General features: G+C 40.2%; 1 protein-coding gene across 2 annotated transcripts in view; it reads left to right on the top strand.

Annotated features, from left to right (window-relative positions):
* COL5A1 (collagen type V alpha 1 chain) overlaps positions 1-16,979 on the top strand; it is a 296,840-nt gene that overhangs the window by 190,764 nt on the left and 89,097 nt on the right. For both annotated transcript variants that reach the window (XM_072632909.1, XM_072632910.1), the window contains exons 19-27: positions 518-571; positions 1,779-1,823; positions 5,642-5,695; positions 8,059-8,103; positions 9,849-9,902; positions 10,830-10,874; positions 11,884-11,937; positions 15,139-15,183; positions 16,766-16,819. In XM_072632909.1, coding sequence (XP_072489010.1) covers positions 518-571; positions 1,779-1,823; positions 5,642-5,695; positions 8,059-8,103; positions 9,849-9,902; positions 10,830-10,874; positions 11,884-11,937; positions 15,139-15,183; positions 16,766-16,819 — 450 coding nt within the window. The remainder of the gene's footprint in view (positions 1-517; positions 572-1,778; positions 1,824-5,641; positions 5,696-8,058; positions 8,104-9,848; positions 9,903-10,829; positions 10,875-11,883; positions 11,938-15,138; positions 15,184-16,765; positions 16,820-16,979) is intronic.

Below are 16,979 nucleotides of genomic sequence, written 5' to 3' on the forward strand. Positions count from 1 at the left end.
CTATCAGGAAGTCTGGACCAGTGAACCTTTCACATTTTGTTTCATTGTTTTATGTTCCATTTCTGTATAGAGGATTGCTATTCTTGATATGGACTATACAATTTGGCTAAGGACAGGAGTGTCAACTTACATCTCTCTGCCTCTATGTGTGGAGAGAACTCATATCACATTTTTTTTTGTCAGATTTAGATTGAATTTCCATGAGATTTCATGCATGCAGATTGTGAACTGTTGCATGTCCTAAGTGTATAGCCCGTATAGCAAACTCTCTCTCTTCAGGACTTACATGTGCACTCAGGCAGTGAATCTTTCCATCTAGTAATTCTCCAGTAATTCTCATCTGGGGTGGCTGAACTCCGAAAGCATCGTGCATACCAGTCAAAATGTTTGCAGAGGGCTTTGGACTTGAAGTACAGGAAGTACAAAACATGAGAGCCAAAGAAACCTGAGCAAAAATGTATTGATTCACTTGGGAGAACTCAACAAGGCTTGTCTGACTCTTATCCTGCCTTTCCAGGGTGATCCTGGTCCTTCAGGACCCCCAGGTTCTCCAGGAGATGATGGTGAAAGAGTAAGTTGTTTAATTTATCCCTGACTGCATCTAACTCATCCATCCCCCAGTGAGCCTGGGAAAGAAAATTGAAGATGAAATACCAAATAGATGTGCAATTGACTGTATTACTTAAGGCAGAATGTGTAATACAGATTAGGTTAGAAATAGAGAAGGGAAAAGTCAGGGAGTCAAGGGAGCTGATGGTGAGAGGCAGGCAAAGGGGATCTTTCACATGAGAGGGAATGTCAAGCATGCACTACTCACTTTATCATTTATCTAATGCATTGTATCCAGAAGGAACTCTCCCTACTGGCTGTCTGAGGTTGGCTGAGTCCCAAGTCTAAGGAACAGTACGGCCAGATTTTGAGACGGGGGCCCCCGATTGTGCTGGGACTAAAAGAGTTTAGCAGAAAGACTTATGGGCTTCATGCCTACAATGATCTCATCTGAATTAGGTTTTGGAAAGAATTCAGAGTGCAGGAGCAGAAAGATTTCCAAGGAGAAAGGGTTAAGGGATGATATAAAATAGCTTTTCTCTGGTCAAGCCAGATAGAACCAAAGTAGTGGTTGTAAGTTTATGAATAGTATATATTTTCTCCACAGACTTCCTTTCTTCAGTAGATGTTGAAGGAGGGAAGTCACCAACTAGGTGAGCCTAAAAGACAGTTAGCCAAAGGGAAGAGGAATGTTGAGAAGCAGTTCTTGAGTTCATTGAAACAATGAAGTCATTTTCTACATGATGTGGTTGGAAAAACCCAATCTGGATTTGTTTTGGAGTGGCTTGTCTTGAGCCCTGTGGAAAGACATGAGGCTTCCTATGGTTAAGCTGAATGATCTCATGGTTCCTTTTTCCATCTACTACCTGAGATTCATAAAGGTAACCCAATCTATTGGGCTCAGTTGACTTCTCTGTCTGATTTCCTCTTCAATGGAGCCTATGGTCTGTGAGCTACTGTGGTTGCTTCATAGCTCTCATTTCTCCCATAGTACATCCAGCTAACTCCTGTTATCTGGGACAATGGAGTGTAGGGGATTGCTAGAGCATTTCTGAGGGCCAGTAAATTTGGCAAATGTGCCATGTACTTCTCTGGGCTGAGAAAAATCTTCCTTACGCATGATCGCCCCCTGATTGCTCCAGGGAAACCGATTTTCTGCATGATTAATATTTAGTGAGAAGGAAACTGGGTGGCATTTCTCAAACCTGCTTGTTTTTCTTTCCCTCTAGGGTGATGATGGAGAGGTCGGACCCAGAGGTCTACCTGGAGAGCCTGTAAGTGCATTAATCCCAGCAGGAAACATTAACTCAGTAGCTGGACTATTGCCCAAGATTTGGGTGCCATTATATTTAGTCTGATTATAACCATGAATTATTTTTTTCAATTCATCAAATATTAAATCCTAACCGCCCATAATACACTGTGATTGGTTTTGAGAATACAAAGATAAAATCACAGCTCTCAAGGAATTTACCATCTAGGAACTAAGAATGCAGCAGACTTTGTTAAGGTACCCAAGGATACAGATACAAATGCAGGGATTTGGGGACAGCGAGGTACACTTCTAATGTACCACAGTATAGTTATAAAGGAATAAATAGAAGGCCCCTGGCCTTTTAGAACAAGCCTAGGGCCACTCCAATGTCTGTTTCAAATCTTAGGGCCCACGGTAGCAGCAACGACCAATCTAAGTTTGTCACATTTTCTGATAATAAGCGTTTGCTAAAGGCAAAGTTCTCTGGCAGTATGCCTGTGACCTGAGCAACCAGAGGAATTTAGGATCTTTTCACTTAAGCCGCTCTATTTGGGCCAAAGCAGATTTCTTTGGTAATGAAAAGGACATTAATTACTCTTCACATACTGGTGCTTTTAAAATGTCCCTTTTTAGTTGTAAATGCCAGCTTGGCAGTATGTGTAAGGGGACATTAATTGATGAGAAATGTTGCAAACACTTTATAGAACATGGGACTGACGTTTATAGATTCATTTGGGGCTAAATTATACCCTAGATATCCCATTAACTTCTATGAAGAATGCATCAACATAGCTATCTCTTTAACACATGTCTAAGCAATAACTTCTGGGTTATTAACTTTTTAAAACATTTACAGGGACAGGTATTACAATAATGAAGGAAGCATTTAGATGACAATAATAAACATGGAAAGGGCCTAGGAAGTTTCTATCAAATTTTAATTGACTAGTAATCCAAGCCCCTGGATTCTCACCCAATAAAAGCCCAGAATGCATGTGTGACCAAGATGGAGCCTTCTTCAGTGTAGCAGATAGGGTCTTTGACAACCTGTTGGTGCCATCTTTAAAAGTGCCCACATGGGAGTACACCTAATACATTATCACAGCCTCTGTCCCTGAATTATAGAAAGGAAGGTGAGATGAAAAGCTGAACTCATATCAATTAAAACCCTTTTTGTTAACACACAACCAAGGCCCAAAGTTTCTTTCCTTCCCAAAGTTTTGTGCATGAACTTCTGCTTGGAAAGATTGGTTTCAACTGTCTTTCTCCCCTCTGTAACTTCATGCAATTCTCCAGTGATGATTCAGAAATACATTCAGTGTTAAAAATTGTTTTTACATGCAACTAGGAAATAAGATATATAGGTAGTGGGGTATAGAAATCTATCTTGCCCTACAGGAAAATAGAAGGGAGGGCAGTGATAGAAGGGAGGGCATATTGGAGGAAAGAGTAATCAGAATATACGCTGTTCTGGTGTGGGGGGAGATGGAGATGGGGAGAAAATTTGAAATTCAAAATTTTGTGGAAATGAATGTTGAAAATTGAAAATAAATTAATTTAAAATGAGAAACTTCTGACTTGGAAAAAAAACCAAAAAACTTAAGCTATTAAAATAAAGAAAAAGCAATACACTGAGGAAGCACCATCCCTAAGAACCCTTTATACATTGTGAGCCATATGAAGCCTCAAGCAGGGTGTTTGAATCCAAGAGCTGTAGTCTCCTTCTGGAGACCTGCCCTCGCACCATGAGAAGCAGCTCAGCTGGAGGCTCACCATGAAGTGTAGCATAATTGGATGATGTTTTCCTCAGTGGGTTTTTATTCTCTTCCCTGTGAGAACCTGAAAGAATGATCCTGATTTTTTAAATGTTCTCCTATCCTTAAGGGATCCTCCTTATTCATTCTCTTCTTGTCCTTTCCCTCAATATCAGGCATGTCAAGGAAGTCCTATTTACAGCCAAATAGGATGGGCAGGGAATATGGCCTGGATGAAAAGCCAGTGATCTCTGTTGACCTTTGTCATAAAGGGGAGGGTGTAGGGGAGGAGTGACCAAGGGGAGCCTTTGCTTACCTAGTTAGGTTAAAGACATCTGTAAAAGCATGTGACAGTCAACTCAGTTCCATTGATCAATAGGAAATAGATACCGAATCTGTGATTTATTGACAGAGAGAAGTTCCCAGCTGAAGAAAGTCCTTCTGTCAATGCAGATCAGCACTCTCTCTGCAACTTAAAAGTCTTAGAAAATTGCTTAGAGCATTGAGACTGGTCTTGAACTCACGTCTTTCTGGCTTGTAAAAGGCCAGCTCTCTATCCATTCTACCATGCTGTCTCTCTATAAAAGAATATCATCTTTAACTCGGCTCCATTCAACAAACATAGTGTATGTGCCACCAGGCCTGTAGAGTTAACAACAGAACAAACTGATTGTAGGGTAGTTGCGTGGGCTCTTGAACAGAAGCGCAGGCCTTCAGCATACAGCAGCCTGGTTCAGAGCAAATTTTTGAATGCTTTCAGGGCACACCAAGGTAAGCAGACATCTAAACCTGAACATGAAGAAAGGTGATCTGTAAAGCCGAACTCTAACTACAATGGATGGGACTCCAGTTTGCACCATTATCTTTGATGGCTCATCTAAAACATGCATGTGCACATTTTACTTTGTGCAATGACAATGAATTTTCTTGGTACAGTTGTTTGGCATGTGAGGCAGTTTATTCTGGGTCTGATTCCCTTCTGAGAATGAAATGAGCCAGTTACAAATGATTCCAGAACTCAGATGTAGCCTGAGATATTGCTGTTTTTATCACCAGTCCAATTATATTTTCAATCTGAGCATATTTGTTGAGTTCTTACTGTGTATATGTCACTCTGTGAGTTGCCAGAGGAAATGTAGGGATAGCATCCCTTAGGCCCTTCTCTCAAGTAGCTTATAGTTTATTTGGAGAAGCAAAAATCGAGACATGTGGAATAGCCACAGACTGCTCTCTCTTCTTCATTTCCATCTCTCTCTCTGTTTCTCTCTTTTTTTGTCTCTTTCTCTCTCTGTCTTTCTTTCCTGGTCTCTTTCCTTCTATCTCTGTTTCTTTCTGTCTCCCAATCTTCTTTATATATATATATATATATATTCTATAGGGACATAGGTTTGTATTTATAGAGCACACATGTGTGTGCATATTCATAAATCCATATATACACATATACATACATGTACTGTATACATAGATGCACAAATAGATATGTACATGTACAATACACATGCATATATATTTAGTTTTATAATAGTTTATATCTTCAGTAAGACTTTACACACACATATATGTATATATGTATTATGTGTGTATACAATATGTATATACATGTGCAGAGAATCCTAAAAGTCTTACTGAAGTTTTAAGTTATAAAATCTCTTTGATAACTTATTTATGTTATCAAAGCTATTTAATCACTTATTTGTGTCTTTAAAGTTTAAAACTGTACTAAGAATTGGGACATCATATATATGTATATGTGTGTAGTTATATATGTGTATATACACATGCTAGATGCTAGATTGTATGTTATAGAAAATCACCACCAAAGGAGTTCAGAGGAGAGAGATCAATGAGTGTCTAAGCCATTAGAGATTTCAGGAGGTGGAACTTAATGTAGATTTTGAAAGATGGTAAGATTTTGATAGGGAAGGTGAAAAAGGAGGGCATTCCATAAAAGATGTACCTTAGAGCCAAGGAAGAATTTCTGTAAGATGTTTTTATGGTGCTGAGTTTTCAGATCTTGATATCTAAACATACATCTTCATAAGTAGAATCGTGACATGGATCTTTTCCTTCTCTATTTTAGGGACCTCGTGGTTTGCTTGGACCAAAGGGCCCACCTGGCCCACCTGGACCCCCTGTAAGTTCTGTGGTCTGCTTTGCTTCTCTCGTTCCATTATTGCCCTTGAAATTCCAAGTTTGTCCCCCCTGTCAGGGCTATAATGTTCCACTTAGTCATTCAGGCAGATAATCTGAACTGATTACTGTGAACAGCTGCTCCAAGGAAACCTGAGGTGTTAGCACAAGCTTAAAGTGCACAGATAAGGGGTGGCCCTGGTTCTTCAGAGCTGGAAAGAATTGTGCTTTCATTAGAAATTGTTGTAGGTTTACAAAATAAGGGCCCAGATTTAGAATTGGATTCTTTTCCTCTGAATTTCCTACCTCTTTCCCAGAAAGCTACATACTTTTTTTAATGTTAGAAAGAGAAATAGCAGGAATCCAGGTGTGCTCTCTACTTTACAGGATTCCCCAAAATGATTGTTTAGGTGAAAGTACAAAGGTCAGATAATTAGGATTCCTGGGGTCCAATGTCACTTTTTGTATCCTAGCAGAATCATAGACCCACAATGCAATGCTTTTGAGAGGGCCCCTCACTGAACTTCCTCACTTTATAGCCCAGAGAAGGAAGATCAAGGTTATCCAGCTAAACTTGAGACAGAATCAAAACAATAGCCCCCACGTCTCCTGTCTCCACTTTTATGCTCTTTCTTCTACAATTTACTTCTTAATCCAAAGTTGTGTGCAAGCATGAAGCAATACTGATGGACTTTTCAAAGCCCAGAAGGAGAGATGGTTTGTTTTATGGGTCTTTTATTCCCTGCAACTTACTCGAGAGAAACAATATGATGCTATTGGGTGAGAATCTAGTGATGACTGGATCCACCTCTCTCTCCATGGCTTTTAGAGAATGTATTGCCAGGCTGGGACATTCCTAAGGAGATTCTCAGACCCTGTTGGGTATGATCCCCCCCCACTTCCTTCCATTTGAGTCATGATCTTCAAAATGTGGGCATGAGTTTGAATCCCTGCTCCTCTCCTTTCTATCTGGGCAAACTTAGATGGCACCTTTCCTCCCTCTGAGCCTCACTTTCCTCAGTGATAAAACAAGAGGTTTGTATAAAATGACCTCTATGGGGCTTTCCAGCTGCAGATCCTATGATAAAAGCAGATTCTATTCAAATAAACCTGGGTGGCCAAGGCAGGCTGAGTGACAGACTTAACAGAGAACAGTACTTCCCAACCCAAACTGTACTATGGAGTGGAAAAATAACTCAATTTTTTTAAAAAACTGCATATGACGTTGACCACCATTGCCTCAGTGCAGTAATGCTTGGCAGGTTAGGGGACATGTTTCATAAGCCAGGGAAAAGTATGACGCAGATTTTGTTTTGTTTTGTTTTTAAGTTTATAGGTTTTAAGAAGCAAGGCCCTCTGGTCATAAAAGTTTTTGTAGGCTGGGCTACAAACCAGTGACGGAAAACACTGACCAAAGTTTTGCAGACTTGCCTGGGTTAGGCAGGTATAATATCTAGGAAACTGGATAAAGCCACCAACCTCTTCTATCCCTTTACCCTTTGTTGATTTGGAGGAACTGGAGATGTTTTAGCCTCAAGATGAGAAGACTCAGAAGATAATTGATAGTTGTCTTCAAGTATGTGAAGAGCTGTTGTACAGAAAAGGAATTAGACCTTTTCTATTTGGCCCTAGAGGGTGGACGTTGCAATGAGTCAGATTTAATTATTTCCTCATAATTAGAGATGTCCAAAAATGTAATGGACTGCTTCTGAGGTTGGGGGTTCTCCTTCACAGGGAGTTTTAGGCAGAGGCCAGATGACTACGTTTTAAGATTCCTTTTAGTTATGAATTGAACTAGAGGGTCCCCAAGTCCCTTCCAATGTTAAATTCAGTGATTCTGGGTTGTCTGGGGGAAAAGGCTAAGATTCTTTGGATAGGGCACATAGGAAGGGAGCAGCTCTGTTCTCCTCATGCAGACAAGACTAGGAATGTAGATGGTTCTGCAGTCAGAGCAAAGCTCCTGTTTTCCACAGAAGTTGTTTCTCTCCCTTCAGAGCAAAGCTCCTGTTTTCCACAGAAGTTGTTTCTGTCCCTTATTTATACCAGCTTGTTCCTTCAGCATGCCTTTTCCCAGCATGCTCCCTCATCTGGAGTGGAAACAGTTTGCTGCCCTGAATTTTCCCCACCAGCAGGTACAGAACCTGGGAAGTTTTGGCTGGCATTGCTCTCCTTAGTGAGGTAGAGTGCAAAGAGCAAGCTGAGCTGATGCAATTTTCAAGCAAGCCTTTCACGATTCACGCAGCTGTTCTCCTTTGGCCCAAAAGACCTTGACATCATCTGATGAATTGGTTTTTGGATTTCATCTTCTCGGGGTGGAGTTTTTCTTTTCATGCCTTTTTTTTTTCTCTTTTTTACATTTTTATCTAGGGTGTGACGGGTATGGATGGACAAACTGGCCCAAAGGGAAATGTGGTAAGTCTTTGTTAAGCATTCAGGCACATCACTTTTCCTAAATTACAAGGGCTAATTACTTTCTGGGTACATTCATTTCAAGGCCAGGAGAGAATCTATTTCTATAATAAGGAAAAGTTAATGTATGCTGGTTTTACAGTGGATTTCCAAGGGAATTCCCCCTTCAGTGCCCTCCAGTATCTGTTGTATCATGATGTATGCTCTTAGAGTAAGAGCCAAAGCAGTTAAACATGGAATCAGCAAAAGCAGATGCTCTAAGTGAATAGACTTTAGACCTTAAAGAGGGCAGTGGTCTAGTAGCTCCAAGCTTAGGCCTCTTTTTGGCTTTTTTGGTCTCAGGAAAATGATTTCTCACTATAGATCCTTGCTGTCCTATGTAGGGATAGAAGGAAATTATTTTCAATGTATGAGTTGATAACAAATGCATGTTTAAAATATGCTTACAGAGAACTGGCAGGCCTCACAGAGGCTACTCTCCATTTTAGGGTTATCTGGAAGATAGTGGTACATTGGGATGACTTGGGAATTTTAAATGGAAACTTGATTTTCCTCCAATGAGTTCCTTGCATACATTCCTGGACTAGAAATCTTGGGGATATTTACATATTTTAATGAGCATTCACTGTGAAAACCAGTTACCATCACGCAAAGCCTATATATCAGTGGATTAATTTTACAGGGCTCAGTGGTAAATTGCAGCAAAAGAGAATCATGATCAATTCTTCTCTTACTGGATGCAACCATGCATTTCAGTCAGGGAAGCCTGCCTGCTACCTGTATCAGAAAGTGCTTCAATGTTGGACATTAAGGAACTTGCGAATGTGTTCAGTTTCATAGTCCCTCCAATTCATAATTTTATCTCTGCTAGGAAGAACAAGTCAGTGTGTCTGTATTAGAAAAAGCACCTGAAGTCATCTTATAGGTCAGGGACTGGCCCTAGATGGCAAACAGTCACATAAATCAGCATTTTAAAAGTTTATTTAATTGCCAGTTAAGTTCTAGACACTGTATTAGGTATAGAGATACAGAGACAAAAATAAAAATTGCTATCCTGAAGAAATTTGCATTCTATTGTGATAAATGGTATATATATTCATACAGAGATACAAAATATATACAAGTTAAAATTCAAATTAATCTTAGTGGAGATGGGGCACTAGCATGGGATAGGGAGTGGATATGGAGGAGGATCAGGAAAGGCCTGATATAGGAGATCTTGGCACTTACAAACTGGGCTTTGAAGGAGGTTTGGGATTCTAAGAGGTGGAAGTAAGGCAAGAATACCTTCCATACCTGGGAGACAGCTTCTTCAAAGTTATGAAGACAGGAGATAGAATGTTGTGTGTGAGGGTCACCTTCCTTAATGACCTGTTTAAAGCTGCTGTCATCCAGGAATCTACCTAAAGCTTTTTTGAAGCTTTTTAAAAATTTTTAATCAACTCTGTGAATATCAAGTTTTATATTTTTGCCTGTTAGGTGAAGCTGGATAATTTCTCAACACCCAAACCTTATCTTTTAAGATGTAAAAAAACCGTTGAGTTTTAATACTAGTTCATTCTGCACGATTTTGCCCATAGATCTTGGTTCTCTGTCTCTGTCAATGTTCAACATTTTCTCCTTCTCTTGTTAATAAACCTTGAGATGGAGCCAATTCTCAGGCTGAAAGGTCACTGCTTCTTCATGGAGCAGACTGTTAATACCACTTTGTATTTTGTTCAGTCCCTTTGTTATTTCCTTCTTTACAGGGTCCTCAGGGTGAACCCGGCCCTCCAGGACAGCAGGGTAATCCAGGTGCCCAGGTGAGTCTTTTCCACCTAACGGACGGTGATGTTATTATACATGGAAATTTCATGACCCACAGGCCCCAGAAACCAAGAAGAGGCACACTAAACTTTAAAGTTAAGACACCGAATTTTAGAACTTTGAAAGATTTAGGATTCCAGTCATTACAGTAACCAACCACAAGTATACAGTGTAAAATATGGTAACTATCTCCTAATAGAGAGGTGATGAACTCAGAGTAGATTGAGGCGTGCGCACACACACACACACACACACACAACATGGTAGTCAATGTGGGAATTTATTTTACTTGACTAGAATGTTTGTAGTGGGTATTTGTTTTTCTTACTTTCTCAACGGAGATGAGGAGAGTGTGGTGGGAAGGAGAGAATGCAGATCTGAAAATGAAATAAAATTAGATTACAAAAAAAAGACAGTTTTGGGTCCTAGGCCACTGTGTCCATGTTACTTTGGACAAGTTGTTGAATTACTGTGAGCCTCTTCTTTTGCATTTGTAAAAAGAAAATCATAGCGATAGGTACCAAGCCTGCTTCACACCATCAGATCTGATTATGGATGTGATGGTGCTTTAGAAATTTGTAAAACCCTCTCCACAAATGTAAGTGGGCCTTATCATTGCTGCAATAGTTGGCCTAGTATGTAGCCATCCATTTAAATCCATTTCTGAAGCGTACTTCAATCATTGTACCTCCCAGATGCTCCTGTCCCTTTACATGATCCCTGGTCTGCTGCAGCTAATACAGTATACCACAGATTGCTAACAGTGAAGTGCAGAGACTGGCATTTTTGGTTTTGATGCATTTTAATGCAGAAGGAGAAATGGGACTGGAGGTTAGTAAGGTAGAGGAAGGATATATACATACTAAGCAGATGTTCTGGGTAAATCAAATTTTTTGACTTCTTCATTCATTTTCTGTTTACAGGGTCTTCCTGGTCCTCAGGGTGCAATTGGTCCACCAGGAGAAAAAGTATGTGCTCTGCTTCCCACTTCCGGCGATACAAAATAATGTCATGGTTGTTATCAGTATGCATTTGCCCATCTGACTACTTCTCCACCACCCCACGCCATCATCCATTACACATCTGTTCTTGCCTGTGTATAGGAACATTTAATCTGTCTATGTCCAGGGCAGGAAGAGGAAAATTGCACAGTTAGGCTCTAATTCATAACATTTGCATTTGTTTTCCATCAGAAAGGCAGCATTTTGAGGGAAGTAAAACATCAGGATGTTTTCACTCAGATATTAGCTGGGAAAAAGGTTGAACCATAGAATAAGAGTAGAACTCTAGGTAACGAATAGAAGTGTTTGCTTTTCTGCCTCAGGCAGGGGAATTTTTACTTTGACACAAAATGTCTTCTGGGACCAGCAGAGGATTATTTCTAATAGATTTTGTGGATGCATGGCTCCCATGACTTGGAGACTTTGCAGACCCCAAGAGGTTTGAAAATTCTCCCTGACTGGCCACCTCATTTTGGTGATGACCACTTTGGTCAGTGGAAGCCAAAGGCCCTGAATGAAAAATAAGATTTGCTCAATGGGATTTCTTCATGGTGTCAGGTGGTTCTACGTGAGTCTTATTACTTTTATGGTATGCCCTTCTCTCCTCCTTGACCTTGCTGGAGGCAACTTTCTGGCCATCTTATTTCTATCCACACTACAAAGTTCTGAACAAAGCAAAGCATTTGGGATCCTATTTGGTAAAAGCTTGGGTCCTGATTTTATTCGTCAGACTGATGTCTTGCCATTATAGAGTTTCCTGGGCTGCATTTGAGATGATAATTTAGGGGAAATCAGCATCTTTCAATAGCATTGTCTGATTCAGACCTTGTCTGAGTAATGATGGAGATCCTCAATCCTCTTGGGGATGGGAGGATTGCCACTGTCCCATATGCAGCACCAGTGAATACCAGACAAATGTATTGAAAGTATTGACCACAAAGTGATTTCTTGCTGATCTTTTTCTTTGCCCTCCTAGGGTCCCTTAGGTAAACCTGGGCTTCCAGGAATGCCTGGTGCAGATGGACCTCCTGTAAGTTGAGTTAAATTTATTAGAATTGAATTTGTTGGGGTAAATGAAGTTGAATCAAATGCTCCTCTTCTCCCAAGTCCCAACTTCTCATCCCCCTAACGCAGCAACCAACTCACTCCCAGTCAGAAGATCTGCTTTACAGATTCATAGGGGTGGACGTTTCTGAGCTTCATTTGACTCATCCTCTAAGTCTGTTAATAAATACACATTTGGTCTCATGCCTGATTGCGCAGTAATTATTGGGTTTGGGACATGCTTTTCATAACGTGTTTCAATCAAAGAGTGGCTATTGCCTTGGTAGGAAAGCTATTATTTATTACTGTGTGTCATTTAATTATTGGAACCTACCCCGGCATCTTTAACAAGTTGTGGGGGAGGGAGAGAGGAGCATGAGAAATAATCAACTAGGTGTGAAAGATTCTCAATGAGTAATCTGTTCTGTAGAAAGAAAGGGGGATGCGAAGTCCTAATAGTAATACAAAGATGTATTTTTAGTTTGCAGACAATGAAGGGGGAGAAAGAGGCATGAATTTACAGTATTGTAAGCTTTTAAATCTCCTGGAAATAGTCAGTTAAACTCACAAATCTAGTTCATGGTCAAGCTGTGCAAATTATAAAAAATATAAAAAATAAGGTAGTTGAGGGGAAATAGTACAGAATGGGGGTAGTTTTTACTCAGTCCTTCTCTCTGTAAGGTGTGCCATGAGTTCTCTTGACTGTGCTCATTGCGTATGGAATATTTTAGCTATTTCAATAAAAATAATGAACTAAATCAATTATTAAAGCTATACTTTTTTATAGTTTTAATAATACTATCAGAAGACAAAGTAAATAAAAAGGTTCATTATGTTAATAATTATTTGGTATCTGATTAGCAAACAGCTCTTTGCTTTAATTTTCATTTTTAGATTTGTGACTTCCTAGCTCTAGCCCACAGATGGAGCCCTAACACTCCCTACAGGGCAGCTAAGTAACACAGTGGATAGAACACCTGGTCTAGAGTCAGGAAGATCTGAGTTCAAATCTGACTTAGGTCACTTGCTAGCAGTGTGACCCTGTGCAAGTCACTTAACCCTGTTTGCCTCAGTTTTCTCATCTATAAAATGAACTGAAGGAGGAAATGGCAAACCACTCCATTATCTCTGCCAAGCAAACACCAAATGGGGTCATGAAGACTTGAGCATGACTGAAATAACTAAACAACAACAACCCCTGTCCCCAGACTGACTCTGGACACAGGCTAGATCCCATTCCATACCCTGCCCTTTTGCCACCATCAAACTGGGCTATCCATAACCCTGGCTATAGGCTGATCTCTCAGTCTTAAAGACAAGCTGCATCTTTCACTTGGACCAGACTTTTTATTGGTAGATGGTGTTAATTCCAAAATAGGCCAGATAGCAGTATATGGATATCTCAGGACAAATATGTCCAGTGTACCATGGAGGTACTTCAGCATAATCTGAGTCTCCTGATTCTCCTTGTTATGGAGAATTAGGAAGACCATCTTTATCAATATAGTAGGAAAGTTATACTCTTAAATATACTTTATTTTTTTAAATAGCAATCCAGATGTTGAAAGACCTGTTTTTTCATAGCCAGCTCTAATGAGGTTGTCAGTTATGGAAAGCCCCCTAAAATGCTTTTTCTGAGGGATGTGTCCTAGACTCCATGTTGTCTTCTTCAAATATGATACTTTCTGATACTCATGGAATTATGAGGAATACAACGGATAACAAAAGAGAGTAAAGAAAAATTTCACTTTTGTGGGGAAAAAACTCTGACATATAGAAAAACAGTTGTTTCTTCAAAGCGCTGCTGTATGTAACACTTGCTACACTTGAACCAAAATGTCTGAGTGTACAAAACACAGCCTCTACTCCTCTGGGCTCCAGATGTGCCAGAATGACTACCTCACTACTGACTCCTCAGTGATTCAAGAAAGACCTGGTTGTGAAACTGTAGGTTCTGAAATAAGCAGAGCCTCTAGGAACCACTCCAGAACTACAGCTCTGGCATTCTCTCCATGCAATCCTGCTTTTTGGGAGAGAAATGAATCTGCCATATGATGACCTGAATTCTAGTCACAGCTTCTGCTAGAGCACCAGCAGGAACACAGCAATACGCCTGGTTAAAATTTGGCTATGAGGCTTTTTACAGCATAAAGATACCCTTGAAGGCACAAAGACAAGGTTTTACACTTCTTGAGTGGATTGGCTTATTATTTACTTTTCGAAAAACTGTTAGAAATATTTTTTTAAGTATGAAAACCAAATGCACAAATATTTCCCCCCTCTTAAACAAATACATTAAGATAATGTTTCTCAAAGTTATGGGCCATTGGGTCTCTACCACATGACTATATTCATATTCCACTGAGCTTTGGTTGAAGCAATATTTCTTGACAGCGAATATTTCTCTTCTTTAGTTTTCTAAATACTAGCTGATTGAACATGAAGCCAGAGTGATTAAAGTTACTGAAAAATAGACTAGCTGGAAAGCTTGGTGTTTCCAGCTCTAAGAATGAATCGATACATGCCTTTGTTTAAAAGAACACTGAGGGAGAAGAATGTAGCAATTTCAGCTAGAACTCAGTTTCCTCATTTGCAAAATATAGGGCCTGGACTACTAGATCTCTAGGGTCTCTCTCGGTTTCAAATAGAAATTCTAAGTGGGACATGTATTAAATAAGGTTGTGGCCTACAATCTCAACATAAACTCCATACCCATGTAAGCTGAGAAAGAACTATAATCAGTTCCAAGCCGAGTGATGGGAGCTGCTGGTCTTAGCCTTTGTCAACAGCCTTTCTTCTTGCTTTTCTGCCAGCAAATAGATATTTAAGTTTCTGGAGACAGCATAGTGACAGGCATTCTAGGAAGCTGTGATATCTTGAGGTCAGAGGTCTTTTGTTATTCCTCAGTTCTGCCATGGACTTGATTTGCTGGGTGAAACTTTGAGCAAATCGCTATTCATGTCTGTGCCCCAATTTGGTCATCTGTAAAATATGTATTGGAGGGTGGTGCTGTGCTAGACCCCCATTAAGGAATCCTTACAGGATGGCTTGAGTTCTTTGGGGAAAAGAGTGAAGAGATCCATAGAAAACATTGTTGATGATGTCATAAGAGAGATAAACCATGGGTGAGTAGCACTTTCCAAAGTGGTGGATGGAATAATTCAATGTTCTTCTTTTCTGTCAACAGGGACATCCTGGCAAAGAAGGCCCTCCAGGGGAGAAAGGTGGTCAGGTGAGTATTTTTCTAAAATCCTTCAGTCTTATCTGGGACATATTGGTGCTGAAAGGCCTGTTGGTACTGTTCTTTAGCTTCTCAGAAGACTGGGCAGGGCCAGAACAGCAATAAAGTCAGTGTTATTTATAGCCCCATCTAATTATACATACACCAGGGAGGGCAGGCCTGGGGTGGTGGGACTGGGGAGAGACAGCTAGCATGAATAACCAGTGATCCTTGAGACTTCCAGTCTAGCTAATCTGCATCTAAGCACTTCCCAATACATGGAAATGTCATTGTTTGTAGAATTTCAATTCATGATGTGATCCCCATTTTCCTTTATGCGATATAATAATCTGTGGTTTCCATAAGAAGAGAGCCTGAGCTTATGATTTAATTGATAGAGGAAACTCCCTTTACCAATACAGCTTGGCACCTTCTCTGCAACTGATTGTTGCCTGCAGCACCAAAAGACTAGGTAACTTGCTCAGAGCGGCATAGCCTATGTGTGTCAGAGGTGGCATTCAAAACCAAGTCATCCTGTCTCCAAGGACAGCTCTCCACTACACCAGGGCTGCTTTTCATATGAGTACTATACCCTTGTGATACATGTGCATCTATAACCCTACTATGACCCTTCAAATAAAAAGTGGTGCAAGAAGAGAGGGCAGAGGATAAAGAGCAAAAAAAAAAAAAAAAAAGATTTCAAGTGAAAAAGATGCATTATTCAATAAGCCTGAGAGCTTGCTTAGTATAGCAGAAAAGATGGGATTAAAAGACCTTTGTTACATTATTACATTTTAAAAATACTGGAAATGGGGTTGGTTTTTGTGTTGGAAACAAACCACCCTTTGCACATAAATCTTGATAATTGGTACAGTGTGGTTTTCACAGTTTCCGTTTAAGAGGGATCTCTTGGATGCATCCCCCACTAATGGCAAGGAGATGTAAAGAGGACTATAAAGTCAGATATTCTCCAGAAACCAACTGTCTCCCACAGGGTATGCAGTGATCCATATAAAAAAATGATGCTTTTGTGGGGGTGATAGAGGAGAAAAAAATTATAGTTTGTGTACAGTTATTTCATGTAAGTTTTCCCTCCCCAACCTTTAAACCACTTAAAGCATTTCCTTTCCTGCCCTCCAAGGACATAGTTCAAAACTAGGATCCCTGAGTTATCCAGCCTGGCTTTTCAGGAAGGTGATCCTGTGTGCCCTGTTGGGTTGGAGAGCATCCATTAGTCTTTTTTACAAGAGGTTGGTCAATTGGCTTCATCTTCACCCTTGCAAGGCCTGGATACCATCCAACATGGAGAAATAGCACCTAATCCATGACTAAGGCCTTTCCTCTAAGTGACAATCAGCTATGTCTCTAAAATATCAACATTATACTCAGCAACCTAGGCGATTTTTAAAAATTATTTTTTGTAAACATTAGGCAATCTGCTTCTGTCAAGGGCCATATGCTGATTTTCAGTTGGCTCTTCTGAAGGATAATCTTTTCCTTTAGGTTGAGTCCTAAGGTTATCCAGAGTTATGAGGGAACAGCTTGAATTGGTCATTGAAACAAAACCTAATTGTTATTTTTCCTTTAATCCCAGGGCCCACCTGGTCCGCAGGGTCCAATCGGATATCCGGGCCCTCGAGGTGTCAAGGTAAGAACATTGTTCATTGCAGCAATTCTGTCACTCTTTTTTCTCTCTCTTTTAAAATCTCTAATTTGGGACATTGACCTTGTTGACTGGTTTTACAGTCTTTCTGTGATGAAGCCTTGCCCCAAACCCCAGATGGAAGCAGTACTGACCCAACTTTGCT

The sequence above is a fragment of the Notamacropus eugenii genome, chromosome 1 (assembly GCF_028372415.1).
Source record: "Notamacropus eugenii isolate mMacEug1 chromosome 1, mMacEug1.pri_v2, whole genome shotgun sequence".
In the NCBI taxonomy this organism is placed as follows: Eukaryota; Metazoa; Chordata; class Mammalia; order Diprotodontia; family Macropodidae; genus Notamacropus; species Notamacropus eugenii.